The following is a 25,285-nucleotide window of genomic DNA, read 5'->3' on the forward strand; positions in this document are numbered from 1 at the left end:
AGAGGCTGGAGCTTTTTTCATTGGAGCATAGGCTGTTGAGAGGCGACCTTTATAGAAGTTTATAAAATAGTGAGTATAGCTGGAGTTAATGGTAGTTGTTTTTTTCCTAGGATGGGGGATTTCAAGATTAGGGACACCTTTTTAAGGTGAGAGGAGAGAAATTTATAAAAGACATGAGGGACAAATTTTTTACACAGGATTGTTCGTGTGTGGAATGAATTTCTAGAGGAAGTGGTGGATGTGGGCACACTTCACAATGTTTAAAATCGAGATGTGGTGCTGGAAAAGCACAGCAGGTCAGGCAGCATCTGAGGAGCAGAAGAATAGATGTTTTGGGCAAAAGCCCTTCATCAGGAATTCACAAAGCCTTTGCCCGAAACATCGAGTCCCCTGCTCCTCGGATGCTGCCTGACCTGTGCTTTGCCAGCACCACACTCTCTACTCTAATCTCCAGCATCTACAGTCCTCACTTTGGCCTACAAAATTTAAAAGCCATTTGGATAGGAAAAATTTGGAAGGATATAGACCAGGAACAGGCTAGTGGGACTAGTTTAGTTTGGGATTATGGTTGGCAAGGACCAGTTGGACCGAAGGGTCTGTTTCAATGCTGTATGACTCTATGACTCCCTTAATACAACTTTACTATCCAGAAACTTATGAACTAAAGTTAATTTTATTACTACCTATATAATGTTCAATTCAAAATTGAAAAAAATAATTTTGAAGTATGGTGGGTCAGGCTCATCTTAATTTAAGTGTTTAAGGTGATCTAACTTTATGATAATTAGTGGACATGATGGGGGGAAGATGTAAAGAAACTGGTTCCTGTGGGCAAGGCCAGAAATCTAATTTAGTTCTAGACTTTTTTTTCGTAGGTGACACCTGGGAAAACCTTTTTTATTTTTCCTTATGGAGAAGTGGAAATCTTAGACTGTGTTCCCAAAAAGTTATTGAAGCTTGGTCACTGGGGCGGCATGGTGCCTCAGTGGTTAACACTGTTACCTCACAGTGCCAGGGACCCAGGTTCAACTCCTGCCTTGGGTGACTGTCTGTGTGGAGCTTGCACATTCTCCCTGTGTCTGCGTGGATTTTAAGACATCCAGCACTCTTTCTCCTCCCCCCCCCCCCCCCCCCCCCCCCGTAATATCAACACTTTTCACGGTACCACTATTTATTTACCCAAGTTCTCTAGTTTCCATATCCTTCTCCACATAAATATTGATGCAACATACTCATTTAGTTTCTCACCCACCTCCTGCAGTTCCACACATAGACAGCTTTGCTGACCTTTAAAGGATCTTATTCTCTCTTTTGTGCTTAATATATTTGTAGAAACCCTTTAGATTCTCCTTAACTCTATTTGCAAAAGCTATTTCATGTCTCCTTTTTGCTCTCCTGATTTCCTTAAGTATATTCCAACTACCCTTATAGACCTCTAGGGATTCCCTTGATCCCTGCTGTCTGTACCTGACATATGCTTCCTTCTTTTTCTTGATCAGAATCTCAATTTCTCCAGTCATCCAGCATTCCCTACATCTGTCTGCTTTGCCCTTCACCACCTTGGTCTCTTGTTTCCTCATTTTTGAAAGCTTCCCACTTTTCAGCCATCCCTTTACCTGTGAATGTTCAACCCCAATCAACTGTTGAAAGTTCTTGCTGAATACCTTCAAATTGGCCTTCCTCAAATTTAGAACTCTGACTTTTAGATCAGGTGTATCCTTTATGATTGAGGTTACAAAATTGTGAGCGGCAGAGATAGAGTAGATAGAAGAAACCTGTTTCCCTTGGCAGAGTTCAAAAACTAGGGGTTATAGATTCAAGCTAAGTGGCAGAAGGATTAGAGAGAATGTGAGGGAAAACCTTTTGTACTCAAGGTGATGGGTGTCTGGAATTCATTGCCTGAGTTGGTGGTTGAGGCAGAGACCCTAAATTCTTTTAAAAAGCACCTTAAGTGCTGTAAGCTGCAAGGCTATGTGCAATGTGCTGGAAGGTGAAATCAAAAAGGACACCTGGGTGTCTTGGTTCAGCAGGGACAAGATGGCCAAATGACTGTATAATTTCTATGCTTCCATGGAGATTCAGAAATTGTGAATTATATTCTCGTGTGATTCGAAAGCAGCGATACTTTTAGTATCTCAACAAAACTTACTTACAATTTCACCAGCAAGACATCAGAAGAACATTTATCATACAAATCAGGCAAGCACACTGTTTGTGTAGTCTGCAGTGAATTGCTGGTCAGAATTGAGGTAGCTTTCAGATTACCACGATTATCTATAGTGCTTTGGGCTAAGTGAGTGGTGGTGGTTGTGGTGGGGAATGTAGATTTGACGACATACTCTGGATTGCTTTCTCAAAGTCATAGTGTGGTGGTTTGATTCAGGGCAGCATTCAGATTTACCTGGAGGCCCCACACATACAACTCCTAGGCTAGCCTACAGTTAACACTTCTGCACATAAAGGTGATAAGTTTGTTTTGATTTTAATAGATTTCAGTTACATCTGTTAGGAGTTAATTTAAGAAAAACAAAAAGAAAAGGCAGCTATTCTTATTACAAGCACCTGACCGCTATGCTATGTATTTCTGATACTTCAGTTACTGTGATTAATTTGATTATTTTATAGCCGGAAAACAACTGTGAAAACCCTATGTATTTATGCAGACTACAAATCAGATGAAAGCTATACTCCAAGCAAGGTCTCTGTCAGAGTGGGAAACAACTTCCATGACCTCAAAGAAATGCGGGTATGAACTTATCACCTCTTTCTTGATAACAGTTGGCGTTATAATAGTTCTCCCCTTGTTATCAAGCTTCCTGCAGCCCTCCTGCAGTGATTTCCCAGTCTTTCATCTTCATTGTTTGCATGGTGCATATGAAGAAATATCTGAGGACTGCTTTTCTCAAGTATTGTGCTTTGTGAATTTTCCTAATAAACACATAGCATTTAAAACACCTTTTAAATCTTCAAGACCGCAATATTCATGTAAACAAACCAGCGAATTAAACATTTCTGCAAATCTAAGGGCTGGGTTACCAGACACCAAAGTAGCATAAGCTGAAGTTTCGGTTCCCTTGTTCTGTGCTAAATAATGGGCAAAATGTGCTTATGATGAGGTTATATTTCAGCAAATACTTTAAAGGTGCACAGCGTCATATCTTAGGGTGATACATTTTGGTGTTAAAAAAAATTGAGTCCTTTATCTACCCCTTCAGAAAGTATAGAAGGATTGTCTTCCCGATGTGATGAGATTGGAATTGGTAAGAGTGTCTATGTTAGCACATACTTAACATTTGAGTGAGGTATGAAATTCACTGTCACAGATGATGCATTTGAAAACCCAATTTCGGAGGACACACTGCAGCTACCCTGCCTTCAGTAGAATCTGATCCTTTTTCATTAGTTGTGCGATGCTACATGAAACACCATCATGTTAAAGCATGTCAGAGCACTCATAATTTTGATTGAAGTCCCAAGATTTTTTTAATGAGAGCCATTTAATGATATTTTTCAAATGGACTATTCTTTAACAAGGGCCAACTGGAAACCACACAAAAACTGATTATACAGAAAAATCTTCTTGCTATACTCTAATATAAAGAATTTACTGTCTTCTGCAATTCCCTATCAATATTATCTGAAATGCATTTCTTGTTGTTCTTTAATGACGACATCTATGCTTTTTTGGCAAGCATTTATTGATCTTGAAGTTGGAGGTGATCTTCTTGTAACTTTCCAATACATGTGGTGTGAATTCCACATAAATGTTAGTGCGAGAGTGGATTTTGGATTTTCAGGATTTTATCCCAGCAGTGATGGAGTAGGGATATTTTCCAAGTCAAGATGTTGTGTGACTTTGAAAGGAGCTAACACGTAAGGATATGCCTATGTTCCTGCTGCCCTCGTGCTTTTATATATTATCTCATTTTTTTGGGTGTTTGGAAGAAGCATATGAACAGGAATACTTGAGTGCACCTGAGACAATGAGGATTGAAAAGCTCACAAGCAGTATTTGCTTGATGTAACTGAGCAACAGTGAAGCTCAGGGGAAAAAGTACTGGCTCTGAAGGAATGTGCATACAGGAAAAGAGGGTGATAAACCAGAATAGGAGCAAGCATTGAAACTGGAATCTTGCAGTAACTTGCCTCCTGATTTTCTGAACTCCACACGCCATCTACAAGGTGCAAGTCAGTATTGTAATGGAGTACTCTATACTTATCTGGATGAGGACAGCTCCAAAACAATGAAATAAAATTGACACCGCTTAGAACAAAGCATTCCCCTTGATTGGCACTGCATTCTCAACCATGAAGAATCATCCTTTCTATTACTAATAGAAAATGACTACAGTGTGTACCATCCACAAACTACCCTGCAGCAACATAACATGGCTTCTTCGAGAGAACTTCCTGTTCACATGCTTCTTCCAAACACCTAAAAAAAATTTCTGGTATTAGCTTCTCCCACAAGGGGAAACACCCTTTCCATACCTATCCCATCCAGACTTCTAAAAATCTTGTTTCTTTAAATAAGGTCGTCTCTCATTCTTCTCAACTCCAAGTAGTACAGGCCCAACCTACTCAACTTCTCATTAAAAGACAGTCCCTCCATAGAATAAATTTAGTGAATCTTCTCTGGATTGCCTCCAATGTCTGTATCTTTCCTTAGATAAGGGGCCCAAAATTGTTCACAATATTCTAGCTGTGGTCTGACTACAGCCTTATATAGTTTTAGAAAAACCTACCTAATTTTATACTCCATTCCTTTTGAAATAGTAACCAACATACCACTCCTATTCCCTATTGTCTTTTGAACTTTGTTGCTAGCTTTTTGTGGATGAGGACTCCCAAATCGCTGTTCTGCAGCTTTTTGCAATCCTGTTCCATTTAAATAATATTCAGCTCCTCTATTCTTCCTGCCAAAGTACATAACCTCATATTATATTCCATCTATCAAATTTTTCACCACTTGCTTAAGCTGTCTATATCGTCCTGCAGAGTCTGTCATCTTCACCCCTTGCATTCACACCCATTTTTGTGTCATCCCCAAACTTGTAGTTAACCCTCCGAAAGCCAATGATTTGACATTATTTCCATATGATAATGCTTCCATTAAAACCTTAGGTGAGGAAATTGAATGTTGCAGTTTTATGGCACTTTTAACATAGCAAAATTCTAAATTATTAACATATATTCTGAAGATTGTGGCTGCAGCACTGACCTCAGTGACACCCCACTAGTTACAGGCTGTTTTCCTAAAAATGCCAACTTACCCCAACTCTTTGTCTTCTATTAGTTAGCCAATTCTCCATCCATTCTAATATGCTACCTCCAACTTTTAAGTAGCCTAATCTGTGGTACCTTATCAAACATATTCTGGAAATGTAAATATATTACTTCCACTGCTTGTTAACTCCTCAAATAATTGTAATAAATTTACTAGGCGTGATTCTCCCTTTGTGAAGCCATGCTGACTCTGTTCTTGTTATGCTATTTTTCCACTAACAAATGGTAAGCTAACTGGCTTATATTTACCTGTCTTGCATCTTTCCCTTTTAAAATAAATGTGATACATTGGTAGTTTTCTCATCCTCTTGGAATTTCCAGAATCTAAGGGTTCTTGGAAGATTCCTTGGCTTCATCATAGAGCAGCGCTACTTAACTGCACATATTACTGTTATTTCAAACTTTTACTTATCATTTCATACTTCCAAATTTTGCCATTCAAGAATATGGAATGACCTAGCTTCTATTATGTGGTTATTAACTTTATTGGATAAAATTGTTCTGTGGATATAATAACATTGTTACTGGTTCTTATTTCAGCAATGGTCTCCAGGTTTTCTCTCAGACATATACGTATTTAGCAGATGGTGTGTTTTATCACATAACAGGTATTAAACATTGCTCTCGATGCAAAACAATCTTAAAAGGTTGATTTACAATCTGAAATTAATGAACACCTCCCAAACTCAAGTTAAACTGGCTGCAGCGTATGTTTACTTCATGACTTTGCATTTTGTGACTTTAAAGCTCCACCTCAGTAGCCATTGTGCATTACTTGATGTAACGCTTGTCTGCTTCTTGAATATTGTGGCACTTCTAACATAAAAAGAAGAATTCTAAGGTTTCCCATAGAATCATAGCCAGATAAAATAATGACAAATCATTGGCTTTAGGAGGGTTAATTAAAAATTTGGCCATATGAATAGATTTTTGGAGAGTCTTAAAGGGGAGGGAGGTAGAGAGCCCAAATGTTACGGAGATATTTCCACAGCATGCAGTTCAGGTAACCGAAGGCATGATTGTAAAGGTTAGAGTGAAGAGATTTGAGAATCCATGAGAGAAAATAGTTAGAGGAACATAGTGGTTTTGGAGGATTTTAGAGCTGGAGGAAAATATTGAAATTGGGGGAGGCAATGCCATGCAATAATGGAACATTAGTAAGAAAGTTTAGAAAGAATCTTGGTTGACAGAGAATAGGTCAGCAAGCTCATTTGTAGCATGGAAACATAGATGATAGGAGCTAGAGTAGGCCATTCATCCCCTTAAGCCTGCTCTGCCATTCAATATGATCATGGTTGTTCATCAAACACAATACCGTTTCCCAATATCCCTTGAGACACAGCTATATCCATTTCCGTGAAAATACATAATTTTTTGTCCTCAAGTATTGTTTTTGGCAGTGAATTCCACAAACTCTCCACTCCCTGTATGAAGAAGTTTCTCCTCCTCTCAATTCTAAAATATTTACCTCCTTATTCTTAAGCTATGATCCCTTGTTCTGAACTTCCCCACCATGTGGAACATCCTTCCTGCATCTGTTCTGTCTAGTCCTGTTAGAATTTTATAGGTTTCTAGGAGATTTCCCCTCTTACTTCTAAACTCCCAGTAAATATAATCCTGACTGATACAATCTCCATCTTACGTCAGTCCTACCATCCAACAAATCCATTTGGTAAACCTTCGCTGCACTCCTATAGCAAGAATACCCTTCCTCAGAAAAGGACTCCAAACTGCACTTGTATTCTAGGTGTGGTCTCACTAAAGCCCTTTATAGTTGCAGCAAGATCTCCTTGTTCCTGCATTTGAATCCTGCCACTATGAAGACCAACATAACATCAGCCTTCTTTACTACCTGCTGCACCAGGACACTCAGGACTTGTTGAACATTACAGCTATTCCAATAATCTACCTTCCAATTATTGCGACCAAGGTAGATAGCTTCGCATTTATCCACACTATACTGCATGCATCTGCCACTCTTACAGCCTGTCCAAATCATACTGCAACATCTCTGCATTCTCCCTTCAGCTCATCCTTGCACCCAGCTTTGTGTCATCTGCAAATTTTGAGATATTACATTTAATTCCCTCATGTGAATCATTAACATACATTGTGAATAACTGGAGTCCTCATACTGATCCCTGTGGTATCCTACTAGTCACTACCTGCCATTAAGAAAAAGACCCATTTACTCCTACTGTTTGTTTTCTGTCTGCTAGCCAATTTTCTATCCATCTCCATACGCTACCCCCGATCCCATATACTTTAATTTTACATATTAAGCTCTTGTGTGGGACTTTGTCAAAAGCCTTCTGAAAGTCTAAACTAGCCATACTCACTGACTCTCTGATCAATTCTACTAGTTACATCCTTGGAAGAATTTAAGTAGATTTGTGGAGTGTGATTTCCCTTTTGTAGATCCATGCTGACTGTGTCAAAGTTGTCTACTATAAAATCTTTGATCATACATTCCAGCATCTTCCCCATTACCAGCATTAATGTCACTGGCTTATAATTCTGTTTTCTGTCTACCTTCCTTTTTAAACCGTGAGGTTACGTTAGCTATCCTCCAATGTGTACAGACTATACCAAAAGCTAAAAAAAAGTCTCAAGATGATCACTGATGCATCCACCCTTTCTTGGGCCATTTCCTTAGGTACGCTGGGATGTGGACTATCAGGCTGGAGAATTTATTCGCCTTCAATCCCATCAATTCCTCTAACACCACTTCTCTACTATAACAGATTTGTTTCAGTTCCTCCCCCTCATTGCTCATCATCATCTCTGGTACTTTGTTCATCTCCGACTTTGCCAAGACAGAGGCAAAATATGAGTTTAGTTTCATCATCCCATTTTTATTTTGTTCTCCATTATAAATTCCCCTGTTTCTGGCTGTAAAGACCCACATTAGTTTTCACTAATCTTTTTCTCTCCCGACAGAAACTTTTACAGTCTGTTCTAATATCCCACTCAAGCTTAATCTCAAAGTCTATCTTCCCTTTCTTAATCGATCCCTTGGTCCTCTTTGGCTGACAAAAACTACTTCCAATCCTCAGTTCTATAGTTTCTTCTTCCTAATTTGTATGGCTCTTTTTTAAAATCTAATAGTATCTCTCTAAATTCACTTGTAAGCCATGGTTTGGTCATTGTTCTCTTTGCACTCACACCAAACAGGAATAAACATTTTTTGTAGTTCATCCATTTGCTCTTTGAATATTTGCCATTGCCTTTCCACTGTCTTTCCAACATCTCCTAATCCATTATAGCTAACTCCTGCCTCATACTGTCATAGTTTCCCTTGTTAATCTTCAGGACCTTAGTCTCAGTATCAATTCTTAACTGCTCTCAAATGCAGAAAGGAAATGGGTTTCCAATGGGCAATTAGGGATGGGCAATAAATGCTGGTCCAGCCAATGATGCCCTTATCCCAAGAATGACTCACACTCAGTTGAAGAATTCTATCATCTTATGGTCACTCCTCCCAACGGAGGTCTCACATCTACATTTACCATTTATTTATTCCTTTCTCATTATATAAAATCCAAAGAAAGATGGCCTGGATTTGATAATTTTCTCAACATCTTGGCCCAGGCAGCAATGCTGTGTACTCTGTAGTCACATCAATAGGAGGAATCCCTTGTTTGATTTGCCCAATCTATGATCTAAAGTCATCCATAATTACAAATGTTCCTTTCCCACATGTATCTCTAATGTCCTGTTTAGTGTCATTCCCATCATCACCAATACAGTTTGGTGGTCTAGGTACCACCCTTCTAATGTATTTTGCCCTGTTGTATTTCTTAATTTGACCCACGCAAATTCTACATTGCTTGAGCTAATATCTTTCCTCAGTGTAGTGCTTATATCCAATGCAACTCCATGCCTTTCCCTTTTTGTCTGTCCTTCTTAAATACTAAACACCGCTGAATGTCCATATCCCATCCCTGATCACCCTGCAGCAATTTCTTCGTAACCCAGCTATATCGTACCAATTTACAACTATTTGCATGACATAATTCATCCACTTTATTTTGACTACTCCATGTATTCAAGCACAAAGCTTGCCTTCTAAACATTTCTTGTCCCATTTTCAATATTTTCTTTACTGTGGCCTTGTTTGATTCCTGAGTCCATCACTACTTTTATTGCCATTGCTGCCTTTTGTTTTTGGCCATGATTTCCCTTCTTCTAAGCCCTTGCAATGGTTCCTATCTTCCTACCAATTTAGTTTGAAACCGCCCCAATGACTTTAGTAAATACTTTCCCAAGTATGGTCTTGCCCAGTTGTAAACTGTCTCACCTCCCCCAGAACTGGTTCCAAAGCCCCAGGAATCTGAAGCTCTTCCCCCTTTAGTTGTATTTTCATCTGATAGATTGTATTTTTTCCTACTCTGACCAGCATGTGGCCCTGATACTGAGATCATATTCAGTTTGCTTCCTTAATCCCTATATTTTGTTTTTAGGACCTTTTCCCATTTTTATATATGTTGGTTTCAATGTGTACCATTTCCTTTCAGGATGTTCTGGAGACACTCCCAGGCAATCTTGACCATTGCACTATGGAGACAACATACCATCTTTGAGTCTCATTTGTGGCCACAGAAACACTTATCCATGTCTTTTGTAATAGTCATAGGGATTCAATTGTTTCCACATATTTATTTCTCCCATGTGAGCAGTACCAATTGTGGTGCCACTTGGCTGTTGCTGTTTTCTCCTGGGTGGACATTCCCATCAACAGTATTCAAAGTGGTGTTTCTGCTTTGCACAGGAATAACTGAGACTCCTGCATTGTCCTCTTGCTCTGCCTGGTAGTCATCCATTCCATTTCTGCATTTGGCATCTTTGCCTGCAGTGTGACCTCTTCTCTAAAGATGCTATCTGTGACTCATTAACTTCATGGATGTTCCACAGTGTCCCCAACCATTTTCTCCAGCTGCAAAACCCAGGCTTTCAGGAATTGTGCCTGGTCCTGGGCATTGGAAACGTGCCCAGCTTCCCACATAGTGCAGGAGGAGCACATCGTGACTTTGAGCTCTCCTGCCATGACTTGCCCATTTCAAGTTAAGAATATCATAATACCAGGCTAAAGTCCAATAGGTTTATTTGAAAGTTTTTGGAATGATGCTCCTTTGTCAGGTAGCTAGTGGGGTAGTGTGCTTTTTGAACAAAATAGAATACATCTGCAAATACAAATTTGCAACTTCACCCCATGGACTTGTGTATGTGCATGCATGTGTATGTGAGGGAGAGTCACTGAGCAGAGGCTGATAGCCAAGTTCAATACTCATGAGGATGGCCTCAGCTGGGATCTTGGGTTCATGACACACTACAGGTGACTCCACCACACTATACAGTCGCACACACTTCCACATAATGAGCATACGTACACACACGCGATCACATACTCACACAGAACCCCCCCCCCTGCTCAGTCTCTCTCTCTCGCGCCTTCCCTCTCCCTACCACAACAGGCACACACACAAAAGTCCAAGGGGTGAATTAGGATTTGCAGGTATTCTATTTTGTTCAAAAACACACAATCTGCATGTAATAAATGTGACATTTTCATAAGTTTCTAATTTGGAAATAGAACCAGTCTAACTCCAGGTTGGGATACAGACAAACTCTAACCTCACACCTTTAATATATTGTCTGAACTGAGAAATTGCTTTTTTTAAAACTGATAAAGCCTTAAGTTATCTTGGGGCTGTGACTTGAAAGAAATATAGGGATTTACATATTATTCAATCGAAACCTGCATCCCCATTCTAAGTGATTAAAGGCTTAACAGCAATCTAGGATTGTCCAATGCATTGCATCAATTGTACAACACTTAGGTCTTTTACTATAAATTTGGTGTCCTGTGATCTTGCCCCACTACCATCTGCTGAAGGAGAGCGCTCCAAAAGCTTGTACTTTCAAATAAACCTGTTGGACTATAATTTGGTGTTGTGTGATTTGAACTTTGTCTACTCCAGTCCAAAACTGGCACCTCCACATCATGGTTACCCCTTTAAGCGTCTTCCAAAAGGTTTAACTTAATATAGAAAAATACCAATTTCTCTACTGTCCTTCTTTCCTGTTCCTTGTTACTCCAGAATCTCTTAGAAGCTGTAAACCATAAGAACACCTTACAAACTATTAGACATAAAAGTTGGAAATATTAACCTGTCCTTACCTACAAGTTACCAACCAACTCTGTCTTTGAAGCCTCTAGTTCTGTAATAGTGTAAGACCACTCCTGTGATGTCACTTTGTTTCTTCCCAGCAAGCAGGACACCCTTCCCAGACTGCTTTACTGTGGTGCCTATTGCGAGAACCAAATATAATGTGCAGTTGATGCAGCTTAGGATTTGGAGGGCAGAACATTAGTTATGTTCAATATGTAAGAGTCAAAATAGAGCTGGATGTTGTCATCAAACGTGCTCCACAGGTAGCTGTGCAGTAAGAGATATGACAAAACATTAAACATGATTAAAAATAATTCTTTGCCACAGTGTAAAATTGAGCCTCAATTTTTTCTAGTATACTTTTATTTAAGAAAGATAACAGAACAAATTGATGCTCTCCTTATAATTTAGTACATTTGAATTTTATTTTATCCACTAGGTGTCACTGTTCTACAGAAATTATTTGCTGTACATTTCACAATGTGTGAAATGTGTGAAATTAGAATTAATGATCAGAGAGCTGTTTTGTATTCTTGCTTTTTGGGAAGAGGGTCTTGTAATAAGGCTGTTCCCCCTGCAATTAATTTGCAAATGATGCATGCTTAAAAAGTGGTGGAGGTCAGAAAATAGGTTGATTCTCTGTACGTCATTTGTTAACTTTTTGAGCAGAGGACAGACAGTTGACAAACCATAATCAACTACATAAATTTAGAGAGGATATATCTTGATATCTTTCCAGTTTTTTAATATCTATCAATATTTAAATTCGCTTTCGTTAAGTACCACTGCAAAATTTATTTTAAACTGCTGCTAAACATTTTATTGGTATTAAAATATAAATATTTTGTATGCTGAGTTTGTGTGGCATGCTAATCCAATTTAATTAATTTATTTGGATGACTTACTCAGAAAACTGGTGTTTAGACAAGCAGGTGGGTACAGGAAATGGAGGTAGTCTGAAAAGCTATCCTCTGTTTAGCCACCATTGTGATGACACAATATATTATGCCATGTGCCCAGTCTGAAACTTGTGCTTAAGTATTATCTTAAAGTCATTTTAATTGCATAAATAGTATGCCTCAGACCTATTTATTTAAGTAACTATTCACATATCTCTGGGCTCTAGATAGTTAGGCATGTGAAACTTTATCAGTCATTAGTCAGGTAGCCCAATCTACTGTTCTAATATATCACACTGACCTTCAAAACCATTCTTTCACCACTGTGCAAATGTGTTCATTTCACTGGGTATTTCTCATGTGTTTTATAGTAAGGGACTTTAATAAATGCCAGGTGGAAATGTAAACTGTAAACGATGATGTAATAAGGCGGTTAAATTAGTTGAGCAACATGTTGGCAGATGTAATATAATGTTGGGAAATGAGGGATTGTTCACTCATTTTATTTTTAAAAGGTGTGAAACGTAAATATTGATGTTCAGAGGAACTGTGGGATGCTCATACAAAACACAATGTTCGCATGCAATTACAGCAAGCAATTAAAGCATATGTCACATTGCCCTTTATTGCAAGGGATTGGGGAACAAGGATGGAGAAGTCTTGTGATATTGTGCAGTGTCTTGGGATTACAACCAGAGTACTACGCACATTTGTTGTCTCAAAATCTAAGGCTATAATTTGGAGGCACTGCAGGGAAGGTTCACAAGGTTGGTTTCTGAGATGAGTGGGTTGAACTGTGTCAAGAGGCTGAATAACTGGTTGATTCAAAAATGAATGTTGATCTTCTGAAACCATGCAAGATTCTGAAGATAACAAAACCAGAAATTGCTGGTGAAACTCAGCAGGTCTGGCAGTGCCTGTGGGGAGAAAATACAGTTAACGTTTCAGTCTGGTGACTTTTCATCAGAACTAATAGTAGCTAGGAAAATGTGATATTTATACTGAAGACGAGGTTGGGGAAGTTGGAGGATGGGTGGAGATGGAGCTCAGAGATAATACAATTGAATGGCTTGCTAGGCCATTTCAGAGGGCAGTTGCGAGTCAACCACATTGCTGTGGGTCTGGAGACACACGTAGGCCAGACCAGGTGAGGATAGCAGATTTTCTTCCCTGAATGACATTAGTGAACCAAATGAGGTTTTCTGACCATCAACAATGGTTTCATGGTCATCAGTAGATTGTTAATTCCAGATTTCTTTTCACATTCAAATTCCACTGTTTACTGTTGTGAGATTCAAATCCGGGTCACCAGAGCATTAGCTGAGTCTCTGGGTTAATAGTTTGGCGATAATACCATAAGATTATCACCTCTTCCTATATCCTGACTACCACTAGGAGGCCTGTACACAACTCCCATCGGAGTTGTTTTTTTCCTTTGTGTTCCTCAAGTCTACCCATGAAGATTCTACACCTTTTGACTCTCTATCACTTCTTGCTGTCAATTTTAATTGCATTTCCCACTAACAAGGCAGAGGACTTGTTGGGCCAAAGGGCCTGTTTCCTCACTGCAGGGAATCTAATATATATGAAAGGTTAGGCAAATGAGGGGGTTCTTGATAGTAGGGCAGGACAGAAGAGAAGCTGACCAAGTGATAATAAGAACTGAGAGTAAGAAAGAATGGGTGCGCTGTGCTAAGAGCAACCCATGTCATTACAGGACAGGGTATTGGGTGTGTAAAAACATGGAAGAATGGAATCAGTCTCTGAACTTATTGAACTTAATGCTGAATTCTTGTGACAACAGTGTTCCCAAATGGAAAATGAGATACTGTTCTTTGAGTTTGCATTAAGGCTTACTGGAACAGTGCAGCAGTCTCATGACAAAGCTTGACAAGCTCGACATGAGAAGGTTATTTCTCCAGGGTAAGGACCTAAAATATTGGGCACAGTCTTAGGATAGATGTGAATAATTGAAGATTGATTTGAAGAGAAAGTTCTACATTCAAAAGATTGTGAATTTTTGGAATTGTCTACCTCTACCAAAGATGCTCCATCTTTGAAAATGATTAAATCTGAGAGAGACAATAGAAATATATGTAGTGAGCATGTGGGAAAATGGAGTTGAGGTAGAAAATCAATGATTGTCATATTGAGTGGGGATGCAGACTTAAGGCAGTATGGTCAACTCTGTCTATTTGTTATTCAGAAATGTTTGAGTCTCCAGTGTTGGCTACTTAACTCTTTACTTTGTAAATGTAGTTCTTCAAGTCTGGGCTGTACACTGCTGTGTGATCGTTTCTCACATTACTCAAGTCATGTGCTTGAAACGGCAAAGGAGCCAAGCACTTGACCTAAAAGGCTGAGCTTCATGAGACAATAAAGTCCCCATTACCTGGTACCCTGTTACCCATTATTCTCATGTAACCAGCAATAGGTGGGAGTAAGGGTTCAGCCAGATAAAAGTGTCTGGTGGGGACTGAGGAAAGTAGGGGTGAAAATCGCAGAGACACTGGTCATCATTTCACAAACTTTTTTTAGACTTCAAACTGGAGGATAATAAATGTCGTTCCCCCTTGTTCAAAAATAAGCCCAGCAATTACAAGACCAGCAGTTTCACCTCTGTAGAAAAGATTTAGACACAATAATCCTGGCCAAATTAACATCCTTTTGGACAATTGTGTGCTAATTAAGGAAAGTTAATCATTTGTTAAAAGCAAATTGTGTTCAACTAACTCAATTGTGTTTTCTAATGAGGTAACAGAATAAATGAGGGTAATAAAGTTGATGCTGTGTAAGAATCTCCAGAGGCTGGAGAGCAACCAGAGATACCAAGCCAGGGGAAAGCCACTTCCCAGGTTTGGTCAAAATACACTTCTCTCAGTTTCAACAGTTGTCATTAAATTGGCAATCATCCCAGGCCAGTAACCCATGCCATTGTCATTCTGACATCTGGTGTCCTGCCCGATCATGAACCACTGTTCAAGCTTGATACCTGAGACTGCCAGTAAGGATGAGTTGCTTCACCTTTCTTGTGTTGTCCTGAACCAGCCAAGAGAGAACTTCATGCTTCTCCGAGATCCCCTTCCAGCACCTTGCCAATTTCCGTTCCTGTTTGGACTCCTTGATCAGGTGGCACCAGGATGGTGGATGTCGGGATTTCAATGGTTGCAAAGTTTCTGGATGAGATGTTATTGAACTATTGGATAATGAGATTTTGTTTGTATATGGTGTGAATTTAATGTCAAAATTAGGGTGAGACTGTGTTTCCATTAAAGTTGTACAAATGCTTCAGCAATTTCAGGGGAATAACAGACGTCTAGATAAATGCCAGTATCCAAATATTACTGTTAACCTTTCACAGCTCTACTGATGGTTTTGTGAAAATGGCTATTCACTGTCTGCTACATGGTTGACTGTGCTATAAAGTTGTTAGATTAGTGGAGTAGACAGAAACTGAACCTAATGCAAGCATAGGTACTGACTGCTAATCAATCTGACACAGAAAATTAACTCCTTTTTACAAATGTTGTCTTTTTTTCCTTCATATTATATAGATTATTTTTATAGATTCAAAACAGGTTTATTTCATTTTCTTTGTCACTACTTTTCTCTTTTTTTTTTAGTCCCGTCTTCCTTTCCCTCCCTCTATTCGCCCACCTTGCTGCACAGTCCAATTGTTTATTTCTCAATTTGTAAATAGCAGGGTGCCCAACTAATCTGAATTTTCTGGAGTCAGCCTGTAATTTGACTTTTCATTCCATTTCCCAAGTGACACCTTCCTGGGATGCATTTTGTCCTGGACATTTCTGTGTATACTTTGGTCGCAGAAGTTTGGTCATTTGTGTAATGGGCTGCATTCGATAGTTTGGAGAGTTGAGTCCAAGCTGGCAGTATCAAAATTGGGGCAACTGATCCTTTCCTTCTCTCCACCTCAGAAGTCAAATTTTTCTCTTTCTTGTTTTCATAGTTGGGGTTATCGTGTTAAAGAGCTGCATAGATGCCTGCTCTCATCACCCAGGTACCCGGTGCTTGTTTGCTTTCACATTGCCATTCACAGCTTGCACTTGCAGCAATTTTATTTCTGATATGAAGCTCACAACACGGTCTCCCAGTTCTTACTGTGTTCTATTATAAAAATCTTAGATAACCGTATGCTGGAAGTCTAGACAAGCTGCTATCTCTAGACGAGCTAACTAAGGCCTTCGAAAAGAGTAAACTTCCTGGAAGCGACAGCTTACCAGTTGCATTGTGTTCAACTCTATGGGACTTAATTTGGCCAGGTTCAGTATGAAAGCATGTTTCTGGCTTGTAGCACGTCTGAATCATTTGAGGAATGACATCATCACCCTCATCTACAAATAGAAGGAGAGTGTGAGGGAATTAAGAATTGGTGGCCAAAGCCCGGGTGTCCTTGGAGTAGGAGCACGCGGGTGTCCACTGACACCCTGGAGTTGTGACTGAGAAAAAAAAGAATAAAAAAAGAGAGAAAAGAAAAGAAAAAAAAATAGAACCAGGAGATTAGACTGAAAAAAAAAAAAAAAAAAAAAAAGCCAGGAGCAAGCCCGGGTGTCCTTGGAGTAGGAGCACGCGGGTGTCCACTGACACCCTGGAGTTGTGACTGAGAAAAAAAGAATTGGTGGCCAATCTACTGAATCTTGCCCAAGGTCATGTCTGCTCTGGGGTCAGTGATTTGGCCTGACCAGATTTGTATTGAGCAGGAAGATCACGGATTGTCTTACATTACTCAGGGATATGATCACTCATGTGCAGAACATTGGGGGTGGGCTCATCAGCCTGGACCAGGAGAGGCCTTCAGTTAAATATTGCTCTCCAAAACTAGTTTTGAGGAGGGAACCTGCAGTTGGACCTTAACTGCAGAAATACAAATATCAGTACTTCAGTCTTAATGAGTAGGGCTCAGAAAGCTTCCTGCACTTGTGTAGGGCTGCCCTCTGTCTCCTGCCTTGTTTTTGTTCCACAGTGCTTTTTGTTAATCTATCAAGACAAAATGTGGGCTTTAGAGTGATGAATATCCCATGCTGCAGAGGCCTGCAGGTCAAGGCCCTCCTGTAGGTGGGTGGTGTCGCAGTTTTCTACTCAGATGAGCTGTTAGTGCACTGACTCATGAGTAACTGCAACCAGTTCAAAGTGGCCTTCACTGTGCGCTAAGCATTGATGTGGAGGTGCCAATGTTGGACTGGGGTGTTCAGGGTCAGAAGTCACATGCCATCAGGTTATAGTCCAACAGGTTTATTTGAAATCACCACGCTGTCAGAGCACTGCTCCTTTGTTAGGTAAAGCGAGTATCATATAAGTTGACAAAGGAGTAGCACTGCGAAAGCTTATGATTTCATGTAAATCTGTTGGACTATAAACTGGCGTCGTGTGACTTCTGACCTCACTAGACATTGGGAAGAGTATATAGCCAAGGTGAGACAAAAACTGGACATGTGAGACTGTTGATCACTCTCCAATGCTGATAAAAAATCTGGTCATCAGGTGAGATGCTCTCAGTAATGTTGTACATGGTAGAAGTCTGGCTCATTTCCCATGTTTTAGTCGTCACCCAAGGCAGCTTTTACTTCATTTGGGAGATTAAAGATGGTTAATGACCCAGGGCCACCATGTACAAATCTCTGAGTACATTCTTCGCCCTCTATTCAATGTTGTGCATCTTTGTGTGTGGCTATATAGAGTTGTGATGCACCTGGTCCATGCGCACTAATTACAAAGACAAAGAACAAAGAAAATTACAGCACAGGAACAGGCCCTTTGGCCCTCCAGGCCTGCGCCAATCTAGATCTTCTATCTAAACTTGTTGCCCATTTTCCAAGGATCTGTATCCCTCGACTTCCTGCCCATTTATGTATCTGTCTGGATACATCTTAATTCATGCTATTTGCCCATCTTTACCACCTCTGCTGGCAATGCGTTCCAAGTACCTACCACCCTCTGCGTAAAGAACTTTCCATGCATATTTCCTGTAAACTTTTCCCCTCTCACCTTTGTTATGGTGTAGGCCAGACCACTCAAAACATTCTTAAGCAGGCAATCCCAGACCGTAACTTTGCAATTTGTTTTGGTAAGTGTACAGTGAACATTACCTGGATTATGTTAGCTAGGTTGACTACCAGATTTTAAAACACACAAAAATGTATTCGCAAAATTACACAATGGAACACACACAACAGAATAAAGAACCCCTACAGAACTCAACCTGTCCAGCCAGACCTAATTATGCTGTTCCAATAAGCAAACTCCCTTTCAAACCCAGTGTAAATGGAGCACATGCTTACGGGTTGAAGTTGAAGGGCAGAAAAGAGAGAGAGTTTTCACACAGCTCCCTGTTGAACTTCCCAGTTCTAGACTGAACTAAAACTGTTCAGCTCAGCTCAGCTAGAGAGCTGACCACTTCCCTTTCATTATACAGGTCACTTCTGAAACATGATCACTTTGGCCTGAAGTCTTATCTGTCTACATATAAACAAAAGGCCTCTCAAAATCCTTTTCATCTCTGTACCAAACCAGACTGATCGGAGCCCGGCCTGGTTTATTACCCCTCTGAAAAAAAAATCAAGGACAGAGTCTCCTTGAGTCAAGAAACAGCTTTTAGAAACCCCTTGAACTCATGTCCCCTACTACGTACTGAGGTTCTACCTGACCCCAGTGTTGCAAAGGATGGGTCAGTCTATTTTGCTGTACAAGTAGTTAGGCCATACTATATTAATTGTCCCTCCTGGAAATAATTGGACAGAAAAATACCTTTTGTCACAAATGCATCAGGCAGTGATCAGTTAGTAATGTCCTCGAGGCTCTGCAGAGTGTGGAGAAAGTCGATCTTGGGAGGTTCCCCAAGCAGACTGTGACATTAATTTCACAGAATGCTTCATCTCCAGAACTTTGCAACAAGCTCCAAGATGTTGCGTGGCTGATGGTGAGAAAGGCACTACCTGTCAGATCTTTTATGCACACTTAGACTCTCTGTGCCACCATAGACAGTAATAGAGGAGATACAGGAGGAGAGTGCACAACCTGAGAGTGTGGGGAAAGTTGGTGGGAGGGATGAGACTGGTTAATCCACAGTATCAAGTAAAACAAATCTAGCTTATTGTTAAGATCCCAGCTGATGTTACCACTGGACAACCCAGGTCTCAGACTGAAATCTAGCTTGATGGAATATATTTTGTTTATTTTTATTTAACAAGGTACCTTCACTGGAAGTGTGAAGAGCCCTTTGGTAAGAGTCCCAAATCTGTTCACAGTATTATGTCTGTGATCTGACTAGTGTCTTGTACAGTTTTAGTGAAACCTCTCTACTTTTATACGACATTCCCTTTGAAATAAAGACCAGCACTCCAATTGCTAATGGCTTTGAGGATTGGACAATTCAGCCATTATAAATGCCAAGAGATTTAAAAGGCCCACCCAGTAATTAGCATTCAGTCAGAGTTCCATGGCTGCTGCTTCAGAGCTCACAATCCAGAATTTCAGCTGCTGAACCCACTGAGGGTTGCAACCCACAGTTTGAGAAGCCCTACCATGGGGATTTTCCAATCTTTGCCCTTTTTTTTTAAGATTCAGTGTTCCTACAACATTATATTTCAAGAGTTTATCTTTTAAGAATGTTGTACCTTTTGAAATTATGCAAAATATCTAACATCGTTACGCAAAAGATTTTTAAAAAACAAGTAATCAATTTTCTCCCCATCCATCTTTTTTGATCCTAGTCTGGGATACATTTCTACAGGCTGTTGCTGTTTTAGAGGTATTGAGTCATACAGCATGGGAACGGAGTGATCCAGTACTTTGGCAAGTGGCAACAATTCATATGTGACTGAAGGGAAGAATCATCAGGCTGCTTCTGACAGCAGGAGACCTGATATTTGTGATTCTGTTGAATATGAGAAACTAATAATTCCTGGAGATTTATAGTTTTCTGTCTGCAGATGTGAAAAATCTTTCGTGAGGAAAGCTACTACTGTCTTTTGTGGTTCTGTAGTGGGCTTCACCCTCTCCCTCCCAACCATCCAAAAGAAGATTATCCATTAGCATAGCATTTAAGACATTTGGTGAGGCTGAATTACAAATTCTACAGTTGATGTTGCATTTGTCCATCACAAATCTGAGATTCTTTAAGGCTCTCTACTGGCTTCCTAAATCTGAAATTCTTGGTAATCTGTTCAGTAATATTCTAAGTGCATTTCTATAAGTATATTTTTGCCCACTGTTCTGTCCAATTATTAAAGACCTTCTTCTCTTTATAAATCATTTTTAGACTCTCTCTCAGTTTTCCAAAGTGTCAGCTGAGCAGAGCCCAAAGCATCAAGTGGAGTAAAGAATAAAGCTACTTTTAATTGTGTGGGCATAATGTTGTGATCTCTTTGAGAGTGCTGAATACTGTATCCACACACACTGTGGGAACTTCTGGAAGATTTGTTTTTAATCATCCTACGTGGCTCACAAGAGTGATGATATAAAGAATATAGAGCACTCACCATTTTTGTTTTTAAACTGCTTTTAGTCACGAATCCCAGACAGCAGCTGAGTTCACAATTGATCCATCAGCACGGTAGATTCATTGCAGGGACACTGAAAGCTAATTTTTTTTTTCACATTTTCAACTAAATGAAGTGTTGTAAAAATGTGAATGGGGTGTTAAAGGATTTAGTGGTTTTTGAGCTTACTGCATGTGTTTGAAAGCTGTTCCTTCAGCAATGTGGGTGGCAGGTTATGCAAATGCATAATGGGATGCTGTTAGTTTTCTACAGTTTCAGCGTAAGTGTTCAACCACTTGGAAAATTTTACTATTGTCTTCATTGTATGAGCTCAATCCAGTTCAGTATTCCCAAACGATCTTAGAAACTATATAATTGTAGACATGTAAAAACATGGTTGTCTTCTCGAATGGACTTTTCAACATTTAAAATGTACAAATCTTTAACTAAAAATGCAAATATTACTCAGCAGCTCAATTGAATGTCTATGGAAATACTTAAAGTTGATGCATAAATACAGAACCAGATCTTACATTGTTTATGTACAAAAACTGGCTTCTTTGATTTGTTAATAATGCTCAGTAATCTGGCTTAAAGTTATAAATTGAATGATATGTAAATACAATCAACTATAGTGAAGTTTGCCAGGAAAATCTTTCTATAGTCAAACAGTGCTTGGGTGAAATATTATTGCTGAAAGTCTATTTGGGCATTATACAGCCAAGTTAAACAATTACATTTTAATTCGACACAATGCAGTTTTTAATGTTGGAGGCAGTTATGGTCATTTGCCTAGCTACCCTCTAGCAGTACTTTGACACTTAAATAAAATATACACAGTGTACTGTGTTTTCTCTTTTCAGATGGAAAAATACAGATTCATACTGTTTTTATTGGAAATACTAGGTTATTGAGAAAGCAATCTTAACATTTTAACTCCATTTATTACTTTCATGCTATAGTTTGTGCAGGTGTGCAGTTTATTTTCTGTCTTGGCTTTTTTCTGTTCTTTTGCTTCCCACCACATGTGCAACATTCATACACTTTTCTCTACATCATTTTCCCTGAAATCTTATGTTTGCCAGAAAAACCCTGGCTGAGCATTTGGGCACAGAGCTGACTGGGTCAGGCAGCTTCCTCTTAACTGAGCCATTCATTGCTCCAACTCCTAAGTGCTAACACAGCTTTAGTAATAGCATTTCCACTTGTGCAGTTATGAGTTCAAGCCCCATCCTGGGATAAACGCGTAATCCTGGCTGATATGTCACCTACGGTAAATAAAGGAATGTCGTATTATTCATGTGCTGTAGGTGATATGTTAACTGAGGATCTACCTAGTTGGATACATTTACAAGGTCTAACAGTAGTACATAATGGGGAATCGTGGACTATAACAAAGGGAACTCATTGACATATTGATTTCCTGATGTACAATCCCTGCCAATTGGATTCCTTGTCAGAAACATGCAGTTGAAAAATGTTCCCTATTTTGTAGCAGTGCTAAATTTATTTAAAAGCAGATGTTTATTTCCGGTGCTTTGTTTACATTATAGGAATACATTTGCAAGAGATGCCCATACATAATAGACATTTTAAGTCACTAGTTTTGCAGATTGTGAGAGAAGATGATATGAATTTAACATTAAAGGCTTGAAGGCATAAATTTGGCTGACTTGTTTTTTTAATATATTCATGGGATGTGGCCGTTGCTGGCTGAGCTAGCATTTATCGCCCATCCCTAATTGCCCTTGAGAAGGTAGTGGTGAGCCACTGCCTTTAACCAGTGCAGTTCAAATTATATGTAATATTTGTAATTTGGTATTTCATTTGCAACTTGACATTGGATTTTTGTTTAATGCATCGTTACGTAACAATCCAGTTACTTTTCACACATGTGACTGATGACCTGCAGTCAAACTTTTTATAAGAATATTTGAAACTCAAAATTTGCTGAGCGATTCTAAAGCTGATTTTTCTTTGTGCTCCATGTGCTTTTTTAAAAATTTTAGTCTATTTGATTGCACCAAAGTGGAAACAATATTTAATACATTTTTCTAATTGAACTACAGCAACTGGAACTGGTGGAGCCAAGCGGATGGATTCATGTTCCACTCACTGATGTTAACAAGAAGGCAATCCGTACATTTATGATACAGATTGCTGTACTAGCAAATCATCAGAATGGAAGAGACACTCACATGAGACAAATTAAAGTCTACACACCAGTGGAAGAAAGTTCAATTGGTAAATTTCCGCGATGTACCACTATAGACTTCATGATGTATCGCTGCATTAGATGACTGAATATTAAAGGAAATGTTTTGAAATATTCTGAAAGCGATAACTGATTTTTGTTTTTTTGTTCATTTGAATTTTAAAAATCATTTGATTTAATACTGTATGGGGAACAAAAGATTCTCCACTGAATGGAGGCAAAATAAAGTTTAATGCCTGAAGCTGTACACTTGGGTCATGATCGTTGTTGTGGAAAACCTGGGTTCTAATATGACCTGTGCTTGCCCTGAATCAAGGCTACAGGCTGGTTAGATTAGATTACTTACAGTGTGGAAACAGGCCCTTCGGCCCAACAAGTCCACACCGACCCGCTGAAGCGCAACCCACCCATACCCCTAACCTAACACTACGGGCAATTTAGCATGGCCAATTCACCTGACCTGCACATCTTTGGACTGTGGGAGGAAACCGGAGCACCCGGAGGAAACTCCCGCAGACACAGGGAGAATGTACAAACTCCACACAGTCAGTCGCCTGAGGTGGGAATTGAACCCGGGTCTCTGGCGCTGTGAGCCAGCAGTGCTAACCACTGTACCACCGTGCTGCTGAGACATCTGATTGGAAAGGTGTTAACTTTTAGCTTATAGCCCCCACCAAAGATCTGAGCATCATCATAAATAAAACCCCTTATTTGTTTAACAGTTCAATGGTAGATCATTGCGAAGGCAAATTCATCCAGCAATATAAAGAGTGTTACCAAGAGACTGCTCTGAAGACATTATGGGAAGGTAAAGACAATGACTGCAGATGCTGAAAACCAAATACTGGATTAGTGGTGCTGGAAGAGCACAGCAGTTCAGGCAGCATCCAACGGGCTGCTCGTTGGATGCTGCCTGAACTGCTGTGCTCTTCCAGCACCACTAATCCAGACATTATGGGAAGCCTAATCGAATTAAAATGCTGCATTTACATAGACGTTACAAAAATCTCTCAGGCCAAGTTTTAATCAGTACCAAATAATGACAATAAAAATGGCTAGAAATTTATTGCATATCCATGAATAGAATTACTTTACTCAAACTGTAATTTGGGATAAATGTAATATGTGGGTGAATGTCAATTTACAAATTGTTTTGTTGTTACACTGGGTTCCTACATTACCTAGCTTGCAGTTCAAAGAACCCCTCCAGTGCAGAAGCAGGTCATTCGGCCATCAAGTTGACACCAAACCTCTGAAGAACACTCCACTCAGACCCATTGTTCCTCCCTCCCTAACTTTATTCCCTGTAATCCTGCATTTCCCATGAATGATTCACCTAACCCAACCTACAGTCCCTGGGCACAATGGGCAATTTAGCAAGTCCCAATTCACCTAACCTGCACATCTTTGTGTGGGAGGAAACTCTTGCAGAAACAGGGAAAATGTGCAAACTCCAAACAGTTGGCCAAAAGTGGAATTGAACCCGGGTTTTGGTACTGTGAGGCAGCAGTGCTAACCAGTGAGCCACCTTGCTGCCCTGTAGCTTAATTGATTATGATCAATTCATTGAGATTTTTCTAATCTATCTTCACTTAAATGTTTGGCAAAGTGAAATCGTGCGCAACAATGTTTGACAATAGCATATGCAACACAGTCTGGGCTGAATTTGAACACATACAAACTGATGGATTTGGGAGATGTCAGAAGTTTCAATGCATAAATCTGAACGAGGAACTGAATCAACCTACTTCCAGTTTTAACAGAGGTGGGATAAAGTGGTGATCATATTGCTTTTCAGAAGTAGGTTAGTTATTTAATATCAGGAGGTGGCGGGTCTTTTTTAAGTCACTCTTTTGAACCACAGGTGGCCAGGTCTTAACAAAAAGGCGTGAATCCATGAGCAGCTATGGTAACTGTATTACCAAAGGAGTAGGAGTTCGATAGCAATACTGTACTGTCTCTTGTGATCAATCTGCTTACCTTACCTTACTCACCCTCCTCATTGAGCAATCTGCCCACTTACTCTTGTCAGCTTTAATCCTGTGAAACAGATTTCTTGTCCAAAACTCCATCCTGTCAATCAAGATGCCCATAGATAAGAAACCTCCACTTAAAGGGCTCTTGCAGCTGGATTTTGGTTTCTTGGCCTCCTTCATCCCAGCATTGAACATGCCTTCAGCAAATAAAAAGGCCTCTGAATCTATATCCATTCATAAT

General features: G+C 39.6%; 1 protein-coding gene across 2 annotated transcripts in view; it reads left to right on the forward strand.

Moving 5' to 3' along the window:
- anapc10 (anaphase promoting complex subunit 10) overlaps nt 1–23,315 on the forward strand; it is a 52,075-nt gene extending 28,760 nt beyond the window's left edge. For both annotated transcript variants that reach the window (XM_072571430.1, XM_072571525.1), the window contains 2 exons: nt 2,626–2,746; nt 22,923–23,315. In XM_072571430.1, coding sequence (XP_072427531.1) covers nt 2,626–2,746; nt 22,923–23,153 — 352 coding nt within the window. In that variant the 3' untranslated portion in view covers nt 23,154–23,315. The remainder of the gene's footprint in view (nt 1–2,625; nt 2,747–22,922) is intronic.
- Nucleotides 23,316–25,285: the final 1,970 nt, after the last annotated feature.

Source organism: Chiloscyllium punctatum, chromosome 1 (genome assembly GCF_047496795.1).
Source record: "Chiloscyllium punctatum isolate Juve2018m chromosome 1, sChiPun1.3, whole genome shotgun sequence".
In the NCBI taxonomy this organism is placed as follows: domain Eukaryota; kingdom Metazoa; phylum Chordata; class Chondrichthyes; order Orectolobiformes; family Hemiscylliidae; genus Chiloscyllium; species Chiloscyllium punctatum.